General features: G+C 46.6%; 1 protein-coding gene and 1 long non-coding RNA gene across 3 annotated transcripts; one reads left to right on the top strand and one right to left on the bottom strand.

Annotated features, from left to right (window-relative positions):
• Positions 1-2,355: 2,355 nt before the first annotated feature.
• On the bottom strand, positions 2,356-3,522 carry LOC106040378 (uncharacterized). Its single transcript, XR_001209876.3, has 3 exons — positions 3,467-3,522; positions 2,862-2,986; positions 2,356-2,761 (listed from the first exon to the last, which is right to left on the bottom strand). It is a non-coding gene; the product is annotated as an uncharacterized lncRNA (long non-coding RNA).
• A 3-nt stretch (positions 3,523-3,525) lies between these two features.
• Positions 3,526-19,845, top strand: IL17D (interleukin 17D). 2 transcript variants are annotated; one of them, XM_048046997.2, is made up of 3 exons: positions 3,526-3,635; positions 8,244-8,533; positions 17,868-19,845. In XM_048046997.2, exons 1-3 carry the CDS (start codon positions 3,558-3,560, stop codon positions 18,181-18,183), a joined length of 684 nt encoding a protein of 227 aa, XP_047902954.2. In that variant the 5' UTR covers positions 3,526-3,557; the 3' UTR covers positions 18,184-19,845. The 2 variants fall into 2 exon arrangements, with proteins under 2 accessions (XP_047902954.2, XP_066845882.1); XM_066989781.1 differs by lacking the exon at positions 3,526-3,635 and adding an exon at positions 7,383-8,110.
• Positions 19,846-20,794: the final 949 nt, after the last annotated feature.

Below are 20,794 nucleotides of genomic sequence, written 5' to 3'. Positions count from 1 at the left end.
GTGTGTGGATTGACTTCCTGAAAATGCTGGATATGACCTTGTTCATCTCTGAGGTCACAATTCAGTGAAACACACTGTTACCGAAGAAAGTATCTTACTGTTAGTTTATGTGTAGCTGAACCAGGGCCATTCTGCAGTCTCTTGGCAATCTGCTAGGTATTTCTGCAATTAGGTTGGGTTTTCAGGGTTTAGAATGGGAAGGGAAGGGAAGGAAGAAGCTTAAGAAGGAAGTAGATGCCACCTATCTTATTTCTGCAAGTCTTCCCTGTTCTGCAGTTCTCTCCCAGCAGCAGGACAGAAAGGAAAAAAGATGACTTCGTCTGCTGCAGGTTCAATTCAGCTGAGCAGGAGGCCTTCCATGTCTTTTAGCATAAGAAATACAGAAAAGTGTGGCATCTTCTGTCTCTGGTGAACCCCAGTTTCACTGCAGCCTTTATATTACATTTCTCTGCTCCTTGACAGTAGTCCAAAGACAGTACACACCTGTCAACACAAAGACAATGTGTGCACTATTGTCATCTTGCTATATGCTGGTCCTTTGCAGCCGGCTGGAATTGGCCAGGTCAGGCATGGGACAGCCTTGACCTCTCCTCACAGAGGCCACCCCTGCAGCCCCCTGGTTACCAGCACCTTGGCACTTACATCCAATAACACAGTGCAGCTTTTTTAAATTAATTTAGTTAGAAAGACAGGGGAGGCAGGAAGGGAATTCAGCTGAACAGTTCTTAGAGAAGGGCTCGGGCAAATGACTTAACCTTATGCCCACATTTTGCACCCATCTTTCTCTTGCTATCATCTTCAGTTCTGTCGTATCTATTGCTCTGGTCCTGGGATGACATATTCCTGCATATTACAGTAGTTATTTTCTGTAGGGCTTACAGTCTTGGAAGACGCGGGCTTCCAGGTTACAACAGGCAGGAGGAAGCATTTTCAGCTGCAGGTAGCAGTGGAATGGAGTATGTGTCTAATTAAAGTGGGAGAGAGTGTTTGGGACCGTCACAAGATACAGTGGAAAACAAAGGAAAAGACAAGATACAGTCACACTGTCATCTAACACAAAAGCATCTAACACAAAAGCATCTACTTAAATACTGCAATTGCACAGACAAATCCATGATAAAGTGGTATGAGTTATTAATTATTTGGGATATGGTTCACAGCCAATCTTAGTCTGCAGAAACACTCCTATAGACAGATTTGATCAGTAGGAATTTCTTGGTTTCGTTTGCCCAGATGCACAGCTGCATTATGTGAAATTCTGTGTTTTACAAACAGAGTTTCGCTTTTGTTCCATTTCTGCCCAAACTCCCAGGAACTTCTGGAACATGTTGTTTCTTATAGCATGAGGATCTGATTATGTCATGGTTTGGGTTACAGTGTATTTGCACATTATTTTGCAAGAGCTTGACAAAGTCATGTGATCAAGCTGCAACACTGGAAGGGTAAGTCCTGCTGACAGTCAAAATGATGTAGTCCAAATTCAGCTCCTTCAAAACCATGTTAGCCATGGCTGTGTCTCTGCTAGAAACAAAACACTGCCTGCTCTGGCAGGCCTAGAGCAGGGGAGCTGATGTGTGTACCCATCCATACTGTAAGACCATCAGCACGCTCTGTGGTACAGATTTGACCCGTGACTATTAGTGGTCTCCCAGACAATTCCCTGGCGTGGCCCGAAGCCTGGCATGGGCCAGGAACCATTCTTAATAGGCAACTTAGGTGCGGCCTCCTCCTGCTGGCTGAGATGTTCTGCACGTAGGAAGATAAGATGTGATATCCCTCCTGGACTCCAGGCAGGAGAGTGATCTTTCGTGCGGACATACACCTGGAATCCCTTCAGGAAACAGCAGCTGTGTGTGCTTCCAAAGCACTCTGTCACCACATTATTGGAGGGCCTCAAGCTCTCCAATGAACACACCTGCCTGATTCAGGTAGCTCGGGTCTAGAAGTAAGTGTGGCCATGTTAGTGGGGCACTGTCCAGAACAATTACCTGGGTTATAGGTGGTTATTGTGCTGTGTTGATGTGGTGACCATGCCCCCATTAGGGTGCTAACCTGGCTGGCATTCAGCTTAGGAACCATGTGAGTTGTGTTCCGTGCTGTCACGTAGAAAGCCCTCAGCCCTGTGGTAGATCTCCGAAACTGCAGGAGTGGAAACACTGTGAGCTAAGTACATCTACCTTGATCCCAGAAACTCAAGGAGAAATGATCGGTCAGCTTTGGTCATATAAAACGGACTCCATCTCCAGAAGCCACGCTGCAGGTACGTGCTTCTGACACCATTAAAGCTCTGTTTCTGTGTTTATCATTTTAGAAATAGTAGGTCATTTAAAATTCCTGAATAAAGTTTTGTAAATGCAATAGGACCGCTGTCATTTTTATTTATTTATTTATTTAATCTTAGAAAGGCAGCAGTATTAAACCTAGAGAAATGCTAATCCTTTTGAGATCCTGTTTCAGCTTGTATTATCATGAAAAACGTATTAAACAATCCTTGGTTGACCTCTCAGATGAGAGATAAGAAGTCGTCTTCAGGATGTGCTGGATTCAGTTAGATGCAAGTAGTTACCTTTCTCTTGACAGGTATGAAATATGTTATGGGGTACAGTAGGCTCCCTTATAATGATCCTGTGAATTGCTGTAATTTTACAAAACACAGAAATGCAGCTTTCTTCGATGAAGGTGGAAAGTGGTCACAGGAATTCTGTCCCCTGAAACAGACATTTGTCTTCTTGAGTCTCTCTAGAGTCTTCTGTGTGCATTACTGCTTCATAAGTGGGCAGGAAAACAAAACAAAACAAAAAATCAATCAAACAAAAACTTTGACGACAGCTTCTCAGAGCATGGGCTGTGGGCACGTTTACCTCAGCCCTGCCCTGTTCTGGTGCAGCAGCTCCGGGTCAGGGGGTCTCCTCGCAGCACCTGCAGTGACACTGCAGACCATGGTCCTGATGGCTGAGCCCTGCTCTGTGCAGCAGGGATGAGCTACCTGCCCACAGACAGAGACAGTGGACTTTGGGGCATTACATTTTGGGCATCTAGTGCAATGTGAGCTGCCCTTGTGCATCCCACCTGGCTGATCCCAGACCCAGCGTCCTATCTGCCAGTTTCATGCATGCACATAGGATATCAGGATGTGAGACAGCCAAAGGGGCACGAGGTGATCATGTTAAACACCTGGATTGCTCCCTGGTGTTCAGACACTCCGTTTGTTTGTCTGCACCCTCATGCTGAGCTCCACCTCCCTCTCCTGGTCCCTGCCACCATGAGGAGGCCGAGGGGAGGTGGGGTGGGATGGGACAGGGCTGTGACAGGCCTTGGAGTGACAACAGCCCCACATGAGAGGCTGTCCTCACACAGACGGGAGTGACTGTGGGCTCTCTGTGTCGGCCATTTTCCCACAGAGTTCTGGGTTTTGTCCATCCCACTATGTTTGAACAAGGCAGAAGAGCAGCAGCCCTATTTTTACCAGCAGCCGAGTGCTGGGCCTTCCATCAGCTCCAAGCACCCACCCTGTGATGTGGTGGCCATGTCACAGCAGCAGAACGTTGGCGGTGCCCATGTCACAGCCGCCACGGGACAGGTATAAAAAGGGCTGTGAGCTGAGCCAGACAGCCCAGGCTGGAGGCGAGGAGTGGGTGAGCAAGGGCTGTGGTGGGGAGGAGGGCAGAGGTGGGGAGGGCTGGGACCAAGCAGGGAGCCAGGGGTTGTCCCTGACAGGACAGGCAGTGGCTGTTGTTTCTTTGTTGCCTAGAGCTGGAGGCTTGGACAGGGAAATGACCAGACCACAGCTGTGTCTTTTGGCCACCAGGGAGATGTGGGACTAACAGGCAGCCTTGGCCTGTGGTGGGGAGAGCCCTTTGCCAGAGCAAGGGCTGTCCTTGCCTACTGAGGGTGGCTGCTGCCCGTGTCTGTTGGTGTTACCCTGTTTTTGCAGCTGCAGGACCAGACTGGGCTCACAGGCAGCTGGATGTGTCCCACAGCTCTGATGAGGGGAGCTCCATGCCCTTGCTGTTTCTCTGTGTGAAAATCACAGAATCACAGAATGGCCGAGGTTGGCAGATCATGATCTCTGAAGATCATTTAGTCCAACCCCCCTGCCGAGCAGGATCACCTAGAGCACATTGCGCAGGATGGCATCCAGGCGGGGTTTGAGTATCTCCAGAGAAGGAGACTCCACAACCTCTCTGGGCAACCTGTCCCAGTGCTCTGTCACCTCACAGTAAAGAAGTGCCCCCTCGTATTGAGCCAGAATCTCCTGTGCTTCAGTTTGTGTCTGTTGCCTCTCATCCTCTTACTGGGCACAACTGAAAAGAGACCGGCTCCATCCTCTTGACACCCTCCCCTCAGATATTTGTATACATAATGAGGTCTCCCCTCAGTCTTCTTTTCCAGGCTAAACAGGCCCAGTTTAATCTCAAAGTGCATCTCAAAACAAAAGTTTCCAATTCATGAACCTGATGGCCGGTTCTTCTGGTTTGTGTGGTCCTTGTTTCCTTATCATATTTAAATACCTTTATATGTGATATATGCACATAAATAGATATAAATATATATTTAAGCATATTCTACACCCCTTCTATTATATGTGTACAGAAATCTGTAAATATTTTGTTATGCACACATAATGATATAAAGGGAGTGGGAAGCCAGTCGGTGCTCTGAGATCATGTAGGTATGAGGGTTTCAAAATGTGGCAAATGGACAGTCACACAGCAGTACAGAAACACATGGGACGTGAGCCACCAGTCACGTCCTTCGTTCAGCATGAGGAGGCAGGAGGCTGGGGCACGTTGTGCCTAACAGGCTCTATGCAGACCTCACCATGGGGTTGGGCACAACTGGGATGCTCTGTGCTCTGTCTGGTGATTTCATCTGAGGCCTTCAAAGGAAAGCATTTCACTGTCTTACCTGTCTTCTGTTAGAAAACATCCATTACCCATGGAAGTCCGTGTAGGTTTTTCCATAAGTCAATGACAATGGTACAATACCAGTACATTAATAACATTTCAATAACTCCTAAAAGTCGTGGTAGAATCTAAGTTTTACCAAAGTATATAAGCCAATTTTTTTACAATTCAGAAGTCTCTGGGGTCCGCTGTCATGAGAGACAGTACTGCACTGTTATAGTTCCTGTGTACTGGAATCTCATCAGTTGCCTTCCTATGATTCTTTTTGTTATTACTTAAATCAGTGAGATTGCTAATTGGATAGTATGATGCAACTAGTGTACAGAATTGGAATATTTTCTAGAAATTCAGAGCCTTAAATTTTTTGGCAATTTAACATCTATGGCATTGTTTCCACTCCTTCCGCTCTGAAGTTTTGAGCCAGACTTCTCCCAGTAATGTTGATGTAAAGCCAAGTGAGACATCCTCAAGCAGCTCAGAAAGTGTTAAGAAAAGATACTGGTTTAACATAAGAAGAGTATTATAAAAAGATGTGTTACAATAAGTCTTAATCATGTTGCAACACATCACTTGGAGGTGTTGAAGTTACACTAGGACAGGTGTAGTGTAGGGCTTGGGGTTAGGCTGGATGAGGATAAATGGAAAGCCACTCTCCACAGCCTGTTTCCCCAGGACACAAAGACTGCAAAGGAAAGAGTTTTGAATTCCATTAGAAAAGAAGTCCTTCCTCAGAGCTGAAACCTGATTCAAATCCCATACAGTTCAAGGTTATGATACCTCTCGTGCATGAGTATTTACCGACTTATGATTCATAAGGTACCAAACCCACAAAAATTACATTTGGGCTCAACTTAATCACTTTTCAAAACCCATGAAATTAAGTCACTTAATCACATTAAGTATGCCAGATCATTATGTTTTAAATCTGGCGTGGTCTGTGAAATTGATGTCTTGTATTTCTGTGGTACCAAGCTGAGGTTTCACAGGATCCAGAGGGAAGGGCTCTGGTAGGCAAAAAGCAAGCTTTACTACCCTTATGACTTTGGTCTCTTCAAAGATCTGCTTGGTACAGCCCATAGGATGGAAGAGGGGCCCAGGAAAGCTGGTTGGCATTCAAGGATCTCCTCCTCCAGACTCAAGAGAGGTCCATCCCAATGAGCAGGAAGTCAGGCAAAAATGCCAGGAGGCCTTTGTGGATAAACAAGGAGCTCCACACAAAAATGAAGCATAGAGAGGTTAGAAGCAAGGACAGGTAACCTGGGAAGAAGACAGAGTCATTGTCTGAGAATCCAGGGATGAAGTTAGGAAAGCTAAAGCCCAAATTGAATTGAATCTGGCCAGGGATGTAAAAGACGACAAGAAGGACTTCTGTGAGTTCATAGGTGACAAAAGGAACACTAGGGAAAATGTGGGCCCATTGATGAGTAAGAAAATGGACCTGGTTACGCAGACGACAGAGAAGGCTGAGGTACTGGATGACACTTTCAACTCAGTCTTTACCAGCAAGACTGGCTTTCAGGTATCACAGGTCCCAGAAACCAGTGGAAATGGCTAGAGCAAGGAAGACATACCCCCTTGGTGGAAGAGGGTACTTGATAAGTCAGGCAATACTTCATCAAATTGCAAATACGTACATCAATTGGGCCCTGATGGGATGCACCTATGAGTGCTAAGGGAGCTGGCTGATGTTATGGCAAGGACTCTCTCAATAATTTTCAAATGATCATGACAACTGGGAGAAGCATCCAAGCACTGGAGGAAAGAAAATGACACTCCTATCTTCAAGAAGGGCAAGAAAGAGGACCTAGGGAACCACAAGCCAGTCAGCTTCACAGCAGTCCCTGGGAAGGTGATGGAGCAGCTAATCCTGGAAAGCGTTTCCAGGAATATGAAGGACAAGAAAACCACCAGGTGTAAGAAGCATGGACTCACCAAGGGGAAGTCATGCTTGACTTAAAATGTAATGGCTGTCCCATTAGAGGAGGGGAGAGCAGTAGATATTGTCAGTAATACTTTTGAAACAGTCTTCCATAATATCCTCATAGACAAGATGATGAAGCTGGATTAGCAGACAGTGAGGTGGACAGAAAACTGGCTGAATGCCCAGGCCTAGAGAGTAGTGGCTAGAGGCACAAAGTCATGTTGGAGGACAATCACTATCAATGTGCCCTAGGGGTTAATAATGGGTCCAGTCCCGTTCATTGTCTTCATTAATGATATGTATGAATCTGGGCAGAACGTGCCCTCATCAAGTTTACAGATGACACAAAGCTGGGAGGTGTAGCTGATACAGCAGAGGGCCATGCTGCCATCCAGAGGGACCTCAACAGGCTGGAGAAATGGGCTGTCAGCACCTCATAGAGTTCAACAAGGAAAATGCAAAGTCCTTCACCTGGAGAGGAAAATCCCCAGTCACCAGGACTTACTGGGGGCCACTCAGCTGCAAAGCAGCTGTGCAAAAAGGCCCAGGTGGTCCTGGTGGGCACCAAGCTGAACATGAGGCAGCAATGTGCTCTTGCTGTAAAGGAAGCTTGCAGTATCCTGGGCTGCATTAGGAAAAGTATTGCCAGCAGGTCACAGGTGGTGATCCTTCCCCTCTAGGCAGCACTGATGGGGCCACACCTGGAGTGCTGGGTCCAGTTCTGGGCTCCCCAGTACCAGAGGGACCTGGGCATACTGGAGAGAGCCCAAGGCAGGGCCACCAGGATGATGAAGGCACTGGAGCATCTCTGCTGTGAGGAGAGGCTGGGAGAGCTGGGGCTGCTCAGCCTGGAGAAGAGGAGGCTCAGGGGGATCTCATCCGTGTCCCTCAATCCCTGAAGGGAGGGTGCAGAGAGGCCGGAGCCAGGCTCTGCTCAGTGACCCCCAGAGAGGCTGTGGGGTCTCCTCCTTGGGGATCTCCAAAAGCCGCCTGGACGTGGTCCTGGGCAGCCTGCTCTGGGTGTCCCTGCTTGGGCAGGGGTGGCACCAGACACTTCTGCAGCTCGGTGTGCCCAATCCACCCCGGCCGCGGGTTCCCCCCCTTGTTCCCCCTCCCCGGTCCCGGTCTCTGGGCAGCTCCCGGCGCGGAGCGCCTGAGACGCTGCTGGCACGCGGGGAGATGCAGCGCGGAGCGGGGCACTTTTCCAACAGCTCCTCCGGCGGGAGAGCCAGCGGCAGGCTCCCCTCGGCTTCCTCGGGCCGCCGCCATGCAGCGAGGCAGGGTAAGGGCGGCGGGGAGCCACGGGGAGGGAGCCGAGGGCCGGGGCAGGGGCATGGGGGGAGCCGGGCAGGGCGGCGGGGCCGGGGTCCGGGGGTCGCCCGGCTGCGTCCCCGCTGACGGCGGCGTCGTTGCAGGTGCTGGCGGCGCTGCTGTGCGCCGCGCTGCTCCCGCTCCCCTCGGACGCCGCCAAAGCTCCCAAACGGCCGGCTCGGCCCCGGAGCTGCGGCGAGCGGCCCGAGGAGCTGCTGGAGCAGCTGTACGGGCGGCTGGCCGCCGGCATGCTCAGCGCCTTCCACCACACCCTGCAGCCCGAGCCGCCCGGCCGCCAGCACAACGCCAGCTGCCCGGCGGGGGCACGGCCGGCCGGCGACAAGAGGCTCCGGCTGCCCGTCAACCTGCGCAGCGCCTCGCCCTGGGCGTACAGGTGAGCGGCGGAGGGGCGAGAGGGGTCGGGGTGGCTCGGAGGGGGGCGACACGGGCGGCGACGGGGGCTCCGGGGTCTATGCCGCTGCTCGGAGGGGCGGCGGGGACGGGCGGGAGGCGGTGGGTGAGGAGAGACCGGGGGGAAAGGGGGGACGGGGAGGGATGGGGGCGAGGCGGGAGGGGGGCGAGGTGCGGCTGCACGCACTGGGAGCACTCCCTAAGGGGGTCCGGGCAGCGTCGTGTGAGAGCCCCAGCCGGACGGCATGCAGAGGGGAGGCTGACTGGATGCAGAGGGGAACATGGCAGAGGGGACATGGGAGGGAACCCAACTGTACACAGAGGGGAACATGACTGGACACGAGGGGGAAACCTGACTGGACGCAGCAGGGAACCTGACTGGACATGGAGAGGAGCCTGACTGGACTTAAAGGTGAACCTCACTGGACATAGGGAGGAACATGACTGGATGCAGGGGAGAACATGACTGGACACAGAAGGGAACCTGACTGGACACAGAGGGGAATCTGACTGGATGCAGAGGGGAACGTGACTAGACACAAAGGGAAACCTGACTGGATACAGGGAGGAACCTGACTGGACATGGCGGGGAACCTGACTGGACTTAGAGGTAAACCTGACTGGACATAGGGAGGAACATGACTGGACACAGAGGTGAACGTGACTGAGCACAGGGGGGAACCTGACTGGACTCAGCAGAGAACCTGACTGGACGCCAAGATGAACCTGGCTGGACACATAGGACCATCGGCAGCAGTCCGCGGCCAAGCACTCTGCCCATCACCTCATGGCAGCCCCATGGGGCTCAGGTGCGCTCCCCGAGCCGTGACCCGAGCCACCGCTGGTTTCTAAATGCACCTGAGAGCAGCACGTGCTCTGGGCGCAGACCAACGGAGCTGTATCTTCACGTATCCCAAGACTGATATTCCCAGCGGCTTTCTGTCCAGTTTGCTGTAAGAGCGTAGGAGAGGCATGAGTGCTGCAGTTCTCTACATCTGTTTTCAACCAGCACTTCACAAACACACATCCCCCGAGGTGGCTGACAGGCTGTTTTTAGGGGGGTGTAAAAAAAAAATAAGCAAACTAAATCTGCTGTTAGGCTGCTTAATACCCCAAAACAAGGGTCTGCGCTTCTGTGGGATACTCTGAAAAAGCTTGGAAACTTTGGTCCCATTCTCACTGATAAGTCTTCTGGTAGTTTTGGCTGAAAAAGAGTGACAGATTTGGGGGCACAATTTCCAGCTTTCTGTGAAGACACTGCAGGCAATGGGAAGCTAAAACACGTACAAACTTTAAAGGAACTTTCTTGCTACTTTCTGTGTGTTATCTTTCATAAATACTCTGACACAGTTACTGTATATCCAGCAAACTTAAATACATCTCCTTGTTAGCAATCTCCCATAAACATTTATTTTGTGGCATGGTTTTTGCCCACTTTTAGTTTAAGAAGTAATCCTACTGAGAGAAAAATGGTTTATTTGATCAATAAGCCTTTCATAAACAAAGTATTTTTAGAAATAGTATTTTTAGTAATACATTTTTTCAAAGCAGACTGAGAATTTTTTAACCAATCTAAACATGCAAAAAACAAGTATGATGAACACCTACCAGTAGGCTCAGGTATTTTTACATTGGTTTTCACTCGTGCTATCAGAAAATTTTTCTCCTTGTCTGAAAGTGGTGATTTCCATACTCACATCTCTTTGGGCAGGTATTTATTTTCAGTTGGAGCTCTGTATAGGCTTAGTTCATAAGAGAGAACACTGTCTAGTTAGCAGAGCTCACTGCTTTGTCTCTTGATCCCATTTTTACTTCACCATTACCAGTATGAGACAGCAAAAGACATTACAAAATGTGTGATGAAAGTGTAAAGTACAAAATTGCTCATTATGAACAGTAATGTGCTTTTATTATTACAACCTGCTGTTTCATAGATTGTGAAGCCAGATAGAAAAAACATTAGGAAGATCAGGTCTGCTGTGCAGCATTCAGGTGGCAGGCATTCACCCCGTTACCCTCTAAGCAGTCTCCCAAATCCCATTGGAGCTGCTGTGTCTCTTCAAAAAGGGTGTGCTGCTCTCCATTAAAGCAGATCGTGGCACGTTATGTCTTGTCAGTGGTTAACCAACTCCATTTAAATGATCCCAACAATTTCTTTTCCATGGCAAGGGTGTTATTCTGAAAATCCGCGTACAGCTCTCTCCTGTGTTACCGAACTATTTTTATGATCCTGCTTACATCTAATTCTTTCAGGTTTTCCTCATAAATTGCTCCCCTTCCCTTATCTTACCAAGGGTCATGGCTGTTGCCTGCTGCTGTGTCTTTGAATCACTGGGGTCATTCACGCAGTGAAGGCCCAGAAGTGAGCTCACCAAGTCCCACCTGTGAAGAGCAGGCAGTCCCCTCTTTTATGGCAGGATGGGGTACCCCCAAAGCACGACTGGCACTGTTTGAATCTTGCATTGAGATTCCTGCCCAGCCCCAGCGTCTTGCAGACTTCAGAAGCTCTCCAGCCTCTTTTCTGCCACTAAAGAGTTACAGAGCAGTTGATTTCTCCTTAATGCAGACAGGGTCTTTTTTCTTTTAGACCTGCATTTTCATGTCTGAGATATATTGTGCTATTTCTCTGTCTTCACTGGTGTTGCAGCAGTTCCCGTTGTGACCATCTGCAGATTTCATTAACATACTGTTTATACTCCCCATTCCAGATCATTAATAACAAAGATATTAAGTCTGGCTCTACTTACCTTCCCCTGCAGATCTCCCTAGGCACCTGTTCCCAGCTGTTTAACACTGCTTCTTGTAATTCTTCTGCTCGCATGACAGTTCAAGTCAACTGAAATTTTTTCAAACCAGCATTTGTGAGAAAGAATCAAATAAATTACTTAGAGATCCGTGCATAACATCCACCCTACTTGGCTGCCTGTATCCAAGTTTGTCATTCTGTTCAGTGTGGAAGAATTAGGCTTGACTGGGTAAAAGTACAGGTGATCCTTATGTGGTTTCTTTCCTTGTCTTTGTTCTGTTCTCATTACTTATTTTGTATTTAATATCTTTAATTTTGTTATACAAATTACAAGACTTACTTCACTTCTGGCTTGCTACAACCCAGAGATAAAGGAGTTGCACATGGATTGCACCAAGCATCCATCTGATCCAACATCCTGCTGCTGGCAGGTAACTAACAGTTGGTATTTCAGGCAAAAGCTAGGGGAAAATATTAATTCATCTGCCTGATACTGAAATTCCATCCTGACGGTCACAGGAGATCAATGTATAGCTCGGAGCATGAAGTTTAGCCACCTGTATCGCTCTTTACCCTGCAGAGCTATAAAGAGACATCAGAGTTCCCTGAACTGAAGTCAGTTGAGCTGAGTGAAATCTGGAGGATGCTGGATGTGCTCAGCACTGCAGGAAGCTGGTCCAGGAATTACCCATTTTTAAAAAAAAGTAGAGTCAGCAGCAGAAGCTCTGCCCTGAAAGCAGCATGCTGTGAAATCATCAGGCTGACGGTGTGCCAGTTTCTGACATCTCTCCAGGCACTGCTTGTCCTTCTTGGTAGCATTGCGTGGATACTCAGTGAAACCCAGAAAGCCTGCTTCTGCAAAGAAGTGCCGTGGTCCTTGGCCATTCCTGTGTTTCACAGGAGCTTCACAGGAGTTCGTGCAGGGGCTTGTCTCACCGTCCTGCCGACAGCACAGGATGGGTGTCGCTTGTTAAAATCTACAGAAGCCACAAGCATGGTGGATTCTTACCAAGGCAAGCTCAGCTCCAGAGATGCACGTGCAAGCAACTTTACTCACGGACACGAGCCATTAAAAAGGGGTTAATTTTAAGCACGTGCCTACATGTCTGTAGGCTCCGATCATAAAGCTAGGTGTAAAGGTTGAACCGTCTGGTCCCACTGAAGTCAATGGCAAGTTTGCAGACAGTGCTGATCTGTGATTTCTTTGACTGCTGTTCCATTAATCAGCCTCAGGTGCTGTTCCATTAATCAGCTGTTTATTTTCATCGGCTTCAGTTTTATTATCTGTTCTTTTAGGGCTCTAATACCTTTCATGGCTAGAAATTACAGGAAGTTACAGGAATACATTCAGAGGCTTCTGCAAACACACTTCTGCATGAATTTGGCAAAACCCTTTATGTATATTCAAGTATTCATTCCTGATTCTGAATTTCCAAGTCTCATGGCTTCTGTGTCTGTCTCTGGGAGCCTACTCCTGTGTTTACTAAAGGTTCACTTACTGGGTTGAAAGATGAGGTTAGAGCTTTAGTTTCTCAAAAGCTGAGCCTGCCTTCTTTTGTTTTGCATCCAACATTTTGTCTCTACTAGAAAAGTAATAAAGAACTTCTGTAGAGAGGTGATGATTTCCATGGGGGGTTGTTTACTGATAGGCAGTACGATGAAACAATCAGCAAAGCTTCTCAACATCCTTTAAGGATTCCTTCTTAAACTCCTTTCCCGTACTGAGTTCCTAGGGAGCAACACTGAGTAAAACAGAGATTTAATTGTTATTGTCAGTGTTAACCTGATCATGAAACCCTAGCTAGTCCCTTTCTCAAATGTTGCCTAGCTTGTTTTTTCTGCTTTTAAAAAACAATTTCAGTTTATACACATCCTTGGCTTAGTGCTTATTTACATAAAATCTCAACAAAAGCAATACAGGCAAGTTTGTCTTTACCACTAAAGGCAAGCTTGTCTGCTGTGCTTTTGAAAAAATGTCATACAAGAGGTGGCGTTTCCTTTAAATAAGACTCCAATGATTTTCAAGAACCTTACCCAGGACGTTTTCCAAGATTTAACGCTATCGTGTGGCTCACCATGCAAGACCCAGAGATGCAGGTGAGGGCAAGAACAGAAGGGGACGCAGAACTGCTGTCCTTGTGGTTTGAGCGCATGCTCGTACAACAGCTGGATGTTATCAGAGGTCTAACATGCACATCATCGTCCCTTTACTTTGCGCTCTGAAATATTTACAGGATTAGGAGCTAACAACTATTTTTTTCTCGTAGCAAGTATTTCTCTGTAGCAGGCATTCTTTTGTTGAGTTTACGTTGTGCTTAGTTTGTTTGATACGCAGGTAGCTAAGTACAGTGCTCATGTAACTGAATAGCCTCACAACAGCTGTGATTTTCTGAAGAGGTAGCTGTACCTGCCGAATCCAGCATCTGACTCTCTGGATTTGGACTACGAAGTGCTAATATTATTAAAAATGCTACATATGAAAGTAGCAGTACAGGACAAGACAGATGAAGTCTTTGCAAGAGCTTTGCTTGTGACAGAAGCGTCTCTCGTGATTTCCAGGCTTAGTGCATAAACGGCAGGAAGTTTGTTTTTCACTGGGAGCTCTCAAAACACTTACAGGGTCATAAGGAAAAGCAACCTAGAACAAGTAACACTTCATTAGCAGTTCCAGTTCAGTACAAACCCGCTTCTTGTTCCAGCAGATGGAAACACAGCAGCCCCGCACAGCTCGCTGCCCTGTCACTTGCAGCTGAGGAGCACAGGTTAGGCAGTCAGCTTGCTGCATTAACAGCAACATCAACAGCTCCTCTCAGCTGACTGCTGTGTCCACCTGTTAGGTGCATCTTCCACTACGCGCAGGAAGGAGTCAGGGAGAACTTGGGGCATGCTTTTTATCCAGTTCTTTAACCCAAGTTTAACCAAACATGTTTGTCCTGTTGCAGAAGACTTAAAAATGTGACTGGTAGAGCTTGGAGTAATGGAGTTGCATCAAGCTTCAGCAGGAGAGCCTGTCGTTGTATGCACAAAGTGATTACACGCAATGCATGACGGCAGGTCACACGAGTGCCCTCACATGGCTAGGTTACTGGGGTTTGCTGGCAGTTCAGACCCCATCGGTCTGGGCTGCCTAGAAACAGTAAAATGAGGCTTCAGTTACATTCGCTGCCTTTCTTAACAGGTTTGAGCTGAAGATGCAGAACCTTGGGTATGGTTCCAAAGCGCAGTGTACATTTAGTGCAGCATTCAGTTTCAGGAGGCATTGCTCCCCAACTTCTGGTTCATTATTACTGAAGTTCTGGTCTGGATGCAAAACCACCTCTATGTTTTGCCTTCATTTTGGGGTTTGGAGCCTCTGTGATTCCTTTCAGTCCTCATCTCATGGAGTAGTGGTTTCTATACCACACTTGAGAATATAAGAGATTTTCCAAATAAAGTAGGAAATCACACCACACCATCCTTCCAGAAAACCTCACTGATGCCAGACTTTTGCCACACGAGAATTCAGAATGGGGAAGTTTGTTGTAGACCCTGATTCCACTGACACGGTCCTCTTGTTATTAGTGGAAGTGCTGTTTGCATCAAGCTTTTCTGTGCTTTCCAGTAACATCATAAACCAGGTGCTAGAGATAACACAGTATAGGAAATACTGGCTTGACACACGGTGAGTTTAACAGCCTGCCACTGAAATTATTCACATTTGGGTTTGAAATGGGAATGTATCGCAGGAGAAATGACCGTATTCCACTTTCTGCTGGCTAGCAGACATTTTATTTCACATTGGTGTGAGATCCTGTAACATGAAGGTATTTCCTGGGGAAAGTAAGCAAGTGCAAATGGGACAGAGAAGCTTTGCAAAACGCATCTGCAGTGTCACAGATGTCTGGCTGTGGGAGAACTGGTCGCATTTCTCTGCAACGAAATCAAGTTCCTTAAACAGGCAAAGAATCCAGAATATACGGTAAAATATATACCACAAAAATAACAGTAAAAAAGTATTTTCTTTGATGAAGGGATAATCGGGTTTGTGTTTGTCTAAAGCTGTGGTTCCAGATTTGTTTTAATGTGATACACTGGCGTTACTCCTCCTGAAAAGAGCAGTCCCCCTCCACCCCCATCTACAGCTGCGTGTCCGCGCTGCCTCGTTTGTGTAGGACTCTGCTCACATGCGGCAAGACAGCTGAAGACCCGAATCCAGCTTTCAGCCAGGCTGCTTTCCAGTTGGAGATATTCCCCCATCAGTCCTGTGACCAGAAGGACATGAGCACCAGCACAGGGCAGAGGTGCGAGGGAGAGCCCGGCTGCTTTTTTGGCAGCTGCAGATTTTGTTGAATTAAGTGCCTGTGTCGTTACAGCTGGAGGCAGGCTTACGCTGCCCCTCCTGCAGCAGAAGTCCCTTCTCCTCTCAGAGGCCACTTGAAAGATTAAAGGCTGACATGTTTGGGATGGGCAGTGATGCAAGCCCTGATGCGCAGACTGTGGCATTCCGGGAAACATAATTTAGGGAATCACTTTAAATCCACTGAGTTTTTCAAATGGTTATTTTAAAACTGCTGCGGGAAGGGGGGCATTGTATATTCAGTTTGTATCACCCCATAAATAATGATACTGATTGATAGTTACTTCATTTGTTCACTTTTCTCATGTAGCTGTTCCACTTCATCTCCTGCTTGGTGGTCCTACCCTGATCCTGTATAGAGGGTGGTTTAAAACCCGGTGCAAGAAGCTGTACTGGCTTTGCAGCGCTTCACATCACAATAAGCATTACAGCTGTGTACGTCCCCTAATATCAAACCTTTGACTGTTACTCATTTTTTTAGCCTCCCCTGCTGTAATTTCCAGGCCAAGCACAGGAAATGATTGATTATGTTTGCAAGAAAAACCCCACTCTGCTTCACTGCTGGAAAACTTACCAAATAAAGAGGCAGTCAAACTATGCAGCAGAGCCTCTGGGCAGACCGGGGAATCTCCTGTGGAGGTTTTTAAGAACAGGCTGGACAAACATCAGCAAACGCATCCAAACTAGCCTCGGTGGAGGCGTTTGGCCCAGATGACCTCCCAGAGCGTCCTCCCACTCCCGCAGCCTGCAGGAGAGGCCTGGCAGCGTGCTGCGCGTGGGTGAACAGCGTGCTGTGTGAAGGAGGAGCAGGGGCACGGGGAAGAAAAGGGTTTTCTGTTAGGTGAGAGATGAGTGAGTGCTGCTGGTAAGAAACGCGGGGTCAGCATCCTCCCCAGGGCTCTGGGGAAGGAGCACAGGGGCGGCCCGCGCTGACATGCAGCGCGTGGTTCAACCAGCTCTGAAGCAGGGCCAGTGCTGAAGCGCCAGGGAAGAAGGGGATCTGGGGAGAGGTTGCAGGCACAAGGAGGACTGCAGGCATTATGTTACACGTATAAAAAACATCCTCTTTTTCTGGCAATGCAAACATTTTTGCTGGACTCATGGTACCCAGTTGTAATTAACAAGTTACAGCCATGCCCTGCGATTATTTCCAGTATAAGCAAGAAAAGTGGGTGAAGAACTAAGCAACAAATACATCATCACCATGATATTCTTTGTAACTACACACTTCATTTTTTATGCTGTGTACTCCTTTTTAATTTCAAAAAAACCAAGCTGACTTTATCAGCTTTTACTGTCTGCTGAGAACACCAGTTTTAAGACAGTCAGGATCACTATTACTTGAAACCCTAATATAATGCCTTTATTTCTGCCTCCAACTGTGACCAGTGAGGAATGTTGTATCTTGGACTCTGTTGGTGCAAGCCGTACTTAGGCTCCAAGCTTTCCAGCGACTGCTAATGGGAACTTTCCAGAAACGGTGCTTTAGTAAGCAAAGTGAACGGGTAAAACAACAAAATGTAGGACAACAAAAAATAGAGGATGCACACTCTGGAACCTTTGGGGCAATGCCTTACTTCAAAATGTGGCAGGAGAGGGCAGCAAAAACATTAATATTGCAGTTTATCTCAGCGTAGGCGTGCATGTGTTATTATTCTGTTAGAGGGAGAAGTAGAGACAAGAGAGGTGAATTAGAGAAAGAAATGCTGAGTTCTGCTTTGAAGGAAAAGGAACATTTACAACCCTGAACACTCCAAGCATACCTTAACTCTATTTAAATTATAAAATTTTAAATCATCACGTCATAGCTTCTATGGTAACAATGCTAACAAGTAGTTGTAGTAATTTTTAAGAATTCAAGGCGGATCAAAAGTTTGGAAATGTCCAAGGTTCTTTTTTAATGTTCCAGTTACCCACTCAGTCAAATGCAAGACTTGCTCCTTTTAAACCCCCAAATCCCACATTTCAGAAAGCCAGGCACTTCATACTTCAGCGTGCCCTGTAGGACCCGAGCAGCTCTGTAAGTTAGCTGTTCATGCTTTTTCTTTCCGTTTTACAAATAAGAAGCCAGACAGCAACAACTACAGCTGTTTTTGCTGGCCAAAAAAAGAAGAAAAAAAAGCCAACAACAAAAACGCTATATAAATGTTTACAGTCAAATAACTTTATAATAATGCTTTCCAGATGAATACATAGAGAGATACTAATGAATCTTTATTATTTGCTTTCCTGTAGAATTTCATACGATCCCACGAGATACCCTAAGTACATTCCTGAAGCATACTGTCTGTGCAAGGGCTGCCTCATGGGGATCTTTGGCGAGGAGAATTTTCACTTCCGCAGCACCCCCGTGTACATGCCCACCGTCATCCTCCGCCGCACCTCGTCGTGTGCCGGGGGCCGCTACGTGTACACGGAAGACTACGTCACTATCCCAGTGGGCTGCACTTGTGTCCCTGAGCAAGAGAAAGAGGCCGAAAGCGTAAATTCCAGCATAGATAAGCAAGAAATGAAGTTGCTCGTAAACCAGAACAAGCCATCATCAGAATGAAGAGTGTATGAAGAATCATCTGTACAGGATTCACATCGTTTCACCACCTCAGGAAACTGCACGACAGCAGAGAACACACCGGCTTACCCTGATTCTCTACTCACAGTTATTTCAGTTATAAGATGGAAATTTTTGTCCGGTCGCTCAGATCATTAGCGACGGCAATTCATACCAAGAACTTCTTTAGCTTATGTAAGTATTTGTTGCAAATTCCAGTGTAGCTTCTTTTTTTTTTTTTTCCTTAGAGCAGAACATTTTATTCTTGCTTATTCACAGTAAATTTTAGGTGATGCAAATGTACGACATGCTGTCTATTACTATAGCAGACTACTGGTTGTAGATATTTTGAAGGAGTCTCTTATATTCTACTTTTAAATACTTTTATATAAAGATCATACAGCTACCACATGTGTGTCAAGTCAGCAGTTAAAAGGATGTTTTTTCAGGCAGGGAGAGCCTTCCTCTATACTGCATATCTCAACTCAAAGCAGCGTTCTTGGCTGTTACACCTTTGGCTGTTTATACACTACAGAACGGGAACCTTCGCTGTGCTGGAGTCATTCATGAAACAACATCCTACGAGTGCTGTTTTTAAACTTGCCAAATTGCTAAGCGTACAAAACTGTTGAGAAAAAGCATGCTAGAATATTATAAAAGGGCAGTGGACTTTTCTGGTGTGGACTATGTCTAATTGCAGAGAAAATATCCATTAGAAAAAACAAAGCTTGGTTCCCAAGAGTTCTGTATTAGATTTCATTCACCATTAACTGCTTGCTGTTTCTTGTGATAAAATTGTGTTCTGTGAAGTTGAAAGGCCAAAACGTTTTTCATGTTAGGAGAGGAATTTCTCCATTAAAAAATCAAGTACAAAGGGTAGGCTTCATTCACGTACCTGCAGATGAGTAAACAGTCTACGTACTTAACATTTAGATGGTACAGAGGTCACTAAAGTGAGTCCAGACAACTCAAACTTGTTAAATCCAAATTATTTATACCATTAGTGCTGCTCGTTTTTCCCTGGGCTACCAGTAGCAGACAATCACCTGCAAAAACAGTCTTCCGTCTCTGCAGCCTACAGGAGGTTGGGGGCAAGACCTAACTGCAAACCCTCGGTACACAAAAACCCATGTTTCCAGAGCGAGGGTCCGAAGGCTGACTTAGTTGAGGGAATGATAATCAGGAATAGCTGGGCATACCCCGCATGATCACAACTGCTTAGAGAGCTGCAATCACCAAAGCTGATAAATCTCAGAATGAACAGCAGAGTGTCTTTTAACAGTCAAATGATCGTGACTGCAATGTCATTGCGAAACAGAATAAATACCGTATGTGCCAAGGTATTTGCTACATCGAGAATCTCCAAATTGGGCTTAGTTCACATGGAGGAAGCCCCTACTGTACACAATGACACACTCACTCCTTCGGGCTGTCATTGGATGAAGAATGGAAAGACTACAAGCCGAACAGAATTAACAAGCTAATAGAGAATTAAAATCATATGACGACAACTTGTCTTGGTGGGTAATTACTGACTGTGCCCCTTACGACTCAGTACAGCATAATAGTATTTTCATAGTGCAATCTGTCTAGCTTCTTACAAAGCTTAAAACAACTTTAAGAGCTTCAGAAACCAATAAAAGGAAGATTCCCATCACAATGTCAGATTGACGTTTATAACTGGTTTTTCTTTGGAGATGTTTTTTTCACAATTCTACTTGTCTTTAGCTCTGTGTCTCCTCAAACCGGGATGCTTCTAGCTCAAAGGGATGCTCAAAGAAAGGTTCAAAGGAGGTCACAAAGTGTTGACGCTACTCAGAGAACAGCTAATTGCCTAGCTGCTGCCGGCAATTAAAGGTAGTTACCTGTTCCCCAGAGAACGTAAATACTTGCAGCTATTACAGCCACTTTTCCGTCCTCCTAACGTGGAAGGACTTCTCACCCTCTGAGAAAAGGGAAATGTTAATCAAAGACAGAGGGCCTCAGAAGGGAAGCACAGCCAGAGAAACACTGCGTTAGATGATGCTTCAGCAGTCCCAGTTCCTTAAGGTTTCACTATTACGTAGTGTTTTCTCTCCACACTCACTCTTCACACAGGGTGAAATCGGACCTTCAGACTCCCCAACATATAAATTCACTGTAAAATACAGTAAAGCCCCACAGCAACAACAAAAAGACCCCAAACCGTACAGCCCTCAACACTTAGTAAATACTCAACTGCTAAGTTAAGGAGTGTACATGCATTTATTTGTGTGGTATTGAGAAGGAAAAAAAAAAAAAAAAAATCTCACTTTTTGTTGTAACACTCTGTCCTGCGGGCAGAAATTACGGAATCAGTTTGAGGTTTTCCAAGTAACCAGAGCATGTTCTGGGAATTCCTGGGAATGCTGGGCTAAGAGCAGGTAAATGGAACACAACTGGTTCTGCCAATCCAGAAAAACAGATGCTTTAGCTTACATAAAGCTCCAGGAATTGGATGACTGAAAGGAAAGTATTAGGGAACTGCAAAACCTCAACGGATCAATAGATTATGTATTTTGGCGACCTCCTTCTCTTCATATGCAACAAGTGCAGAAAGCTTCCTATGGTCGCAGGCACCTTCATGCTATTCCAC

Source organism: Anser cygnoides, chromosome 1, assembly GCF_040182565.1.
Source record: "Anser cygnoides isolate HZ-2024a breed goose chromosome 1, Taihu_goose_T2T_genome, whole genome shotgun sequence".
In the NCBI taxonomy this organism is placed as follows: Eukaryota; Metazoa; Chordata; class Aves; order Anseriformes; family Anatidae; genus Anser; species Anser cygnoides.
This window is presented reverse-complemented; position numbering and strand designations above follow the sequence as displayed.